General features: G+C 35.1%; 1 protein-coding gene across 5 annotated transcripts in view; it reads right to left on the bottom strand.

The window, feature by feature from the left end:
- Nucleotides 1-3,781, bottom strand: part of BEND6 (BEN domain containing 6) — a 48,657-nt gene that overhangs the window by 28,901 nt on the left and 15,975 nt on the right. For all 5 annotated transcript variants that reach the window (XM_006756847.2, XM_006756848.2, XM_015559498.1 and 2 more), the window contains one exon: nucleotides 1,169-1,385. In XM_006756847.2, the coding sequence (XP_006756910.1) occupies nucleotides 1,169-1,288 (120 nt within the window). In that variant the 5' untranslated portion in view covers nucleotides 1,289-1,385. The remainder of the gene's footprint in view (nucleotides 1-1,168; nucleotides 1,386-3,781) is intronic.

Here is a 3,781-nt window from a genome sequence, read left to right on the forward strand (position 1 = left end):
GAATGTGCCCTGACTGGGAATTGATCCTTGACCTCCTGGTTCATAGGTTGACACTCAACCATTGAGTCACACCCGCCTGGCCTATATGTATATCATATATATATATATACATATCCTTTTTATTTTTTATTATTCAAAAAAGCTGCATTTTTAAATTTAGCTTTCTGAGTCTGTGCTTATGCCTCCAACACTTTCACAGTGATTTTCTGCTCCTCAATCAGAAAAGCATGCTTGGTCATGTCACAGATACATTTCACACACACATGGAACCACCATGGGCACTGCTGACATACTTTTGCATTTTAGACAACCTCATCAGAACTTTTGGTCTTATGACCTAAGCTCCTTATAATTTGCCTGGGCACACTCCATTTGTGGATTTTGGTGCTTCCCAACTTTCATGGTATAAAGATAAATTTCCATTACCAGGGATTCAGGACAGCCTAGTTTTATTATAGGTTGTATTATAGGATATAGCCTAAAACAGTATGCAAATGCTGGATCATTCTGAATGTCTGTAGTCATCATCCCCAAAAGACTAAAAATATTTTAAACCATGAGAATGTATAGCATGTATTTAAAAAAATAAGTATACACACACATAAAACACTATGTGTTATGGAGATATACACAAATACTTGTATTACAAAGAAAAACAAATAAAAAGTCACAGAATAAACCCATTGATAGATTGAAGAGAAGGGAGTGAGGAATTTAGCTCAAAAAGTAATCAATGAATAAATAAAAATAGGAAAGACACCCTTCATAACCAAACCAGTTATGAAGATGGGCTAGAAAATGTAATAAAAAAAAGAAAACAGTAAATGTTAAAGAAGAGGTATACCAATTTCTCCAGTGTTTTTTGAAAGAAAAACGTATTTGCAACAGTTCGCTGATCTTCAATTCCTCAGAACACCAAGGAAAGTTTGAACAATGGCATAATTGGCCATTTTTAAATGGAAGCAGGTAAAATGTATTTTGAGTATGTTTCAAATTCAAATTGTTCAACATAAAAAGAAAACATGCAATTTTATTCCCTGGTTGAATAAAAAATTAAAAGGAAGAATAAATTAATAGAACAGGGAAAGTACTAATAAATTATGAGAGGCATTAGGGAATTGTGGTGGAGCTAGATAATATAATTATATGAAGGAAACAGAACACCAACCTGTCCTTTATCCATGTCACTGTTTGCATTCTCTGAGTCCATTGTCTCAGTCCTTTTCCTCTTTCCTTTTCTAAGAGCGTGGGTATTGCTAACTTCATCTGTTTGGAAGGTCGTCTGCATTGTATCAATGAGTTAGCAGAGGTTTTCTGAAATTGTAGGAGGGAATGCCCATGTAGATGATGCTATTCCAGATGTAGCCCAAAAGTTAATGTTTTTCCTTAAAAACAAAAACAAAAGGATACATAATATATTTACAACTGTATGTTTCATAATGGCAATAGCCACTCAAATTAATTACTTTTACTAAAGTTTCCCATCATTCTTTCTCCCACTGACCAATTTAGTACACATTTTCATTTGACTCAAAAGTCTTTCAATTTCATCATGATGTAATGCTTCTATAATGTGATATGCACTGAGTTGTCACTTATAAAATAGTTAATTTTTTTCCATATTTACAAGTTTTTTCTTGTCAATCAGTTATGAGGAGTCTATAAGACAAAGTAGAAATGTTATAAATTTATGCAAACACTATTTCAAAGGACTGAAGTTATACATCTTTAGGAAAAAGATAATAGTAGCAGCTCTCATCAGGACCAAAATATCCCAAGGTAGATCAATACGAATTATTGAGAAGTTTTTTTCCCCCTGAAAACTCTATAGTTTTGAGATGGAAGGTTTCCTTGGTATAAACTTAAGAATTATACCATGAAGAATGGGGCATGCCCTAGCTGGTTTGGCTCAGTGGATAGAGCGTTGGCCTGCAGACTGAAGGGTCCCAGGTTTGATTCCAGTCAAGGGCACATGTCTGGCCTGGGGGCTTGATCCCCAGTAGGGGGTGTGCAGGAGGCAGCAGATCAATGATTCTTTCTCATCATTGATGTTTCTATCTCTTTTTCCCTCTCCCTTCTTCTCTGAAATCAATTTTTAAAAATGACGTATAAATATCTCAAAGGCAACAATACATTTTAGAAAAATCTTAAGGGATAATCATCTTTCAATGCAGTCCTTAGGTCAAATAGGGTTGAGATGATCTAATTTAACTTTCACTGCAGATGGTGTATAGATGATGCTGCACATTTGATCTTAGCATCCTTATCACTTGCATATATTGGTTTGATTTCATGAAAAGATATTTTATTATAAATAACAAAACTTTATCAACAGAAAAGGCTGAGCTTAAAGGGACCTCAAGAAATATGTGGACATTTGAGTAGAAGGTAACATATGCTCCTCACTGAATTACACTAAGTAATTATATTAGAAAATATGGTTCTTTTACCTATTTTAAGAGAAATTCATTATTCTCTAACCCAACCATAAAATAATATTTAAGACGGTCTTTTCAGAATTGTATATTGTGATTTGCTAAAAACTTACTTGAGGTTTTCAAATACATAAATAGTACTTGACTAACATATAGGCTAGAGCAGCCATGGGCAAACTACGGCCCGCGGGCCGGATCCGGCCCGTTTGAAATGAATAAAACTATTGAAAAAAAAGACCGTACCCTTTTATGTAATGATGTTTACTTTGAATTTATATTAGTTCACACAAACACTCCATCCATGCTTTTGTTCCGGCCCTCCGGTCCAGTTTAAGAACCCATTGTGGCCCTCGAGTCAAAAAGTTTGCCCACCCCTGGGCTAGAGTGTTACATGTGATTCACAAATATCAGAGATCTTACCTAATATTAAGCTTTATTAATAATTTTAAAGATACAGCAACCAAGAGGCACAGGCAGAGTAAGGAGAGGTCTAGAACATCCTACTGGCTTATAGGTCCTTCCTTCCAACACCATATAGATACTCTGTAGTCTAGCATAATAGCTGAGGCTTCTAAGTGAGGTTTGGAGGTCGCCTCGCACAGTGGTGGGTGTTTAAGTTGTGACACATTTCCATTTTATTTCGCAGAGCCTAGCTCACATGACCATTCTAGGAATTTATCAATCCATAAAACCTAGGTATGTTTTCCAAAAACAATCCTAAATCAGGGACATACAATGAAGAGCATTCCACAGATGAAAACTACACTTTCAGTAAATATCATTAGTCTATTTACCCAGAGCAAGGTCAGCGAACATTTTGTCAGATGGTAAATATTTTAGGCTTTGCAGGCCAAGAGGTAAAGTCAAGGATACTATGTAGGTACAGAGCTAGAAAGAACAAATTTCCTAAAGTTTTTATTTATAAAACTGAATATATACTAATAATAATTGAGTAAAAGTTTTTGGTAACACAGGTCTACTAACAGGAATGGAATTTTTAAAACAGCACATCTTGTTTAATTGGCTGGTTTGATCTTCTACCCAGATACTAAATCTTTCTCCATATCAGCAATAAGGTTGTTTAACTTTCTAATGATTTCTGTGTTCACTAGAGTAGCACTTCTAATTTTTTTCAAAAACCTTTCCTTTGCATTTACATCTTGGCTAACTGTTTGGTGTAAGAGGCCTAGCTTTTGGCCTATCTTGGGTTTTGACATGCCTTCCTCACTAAGCTTAATCATTTCTAGCTTTTGATTTAAATTGAGAGACATACACCTCTTCCTCTCACTTGAACACTGAGAGGCCATTGTCGGGTTATTAATTGGTCTAATTTCAATATTGTTGTG

The sequence above is a fragment of the Myotis davidii genome, unplaced genomic scaffold (assembly GCF_000327345.1).
Source record: "Myotis davidii unplaced genomic scaffold, ASM32734v1 scaffold334, whole genome shotgun sequence".
Lineage (NCBI taxonomy): Eukaryota > Metazoa > Chordata > Mammalia > Chiroptera > Vespertilionidae > Myotis > Myotis davidii.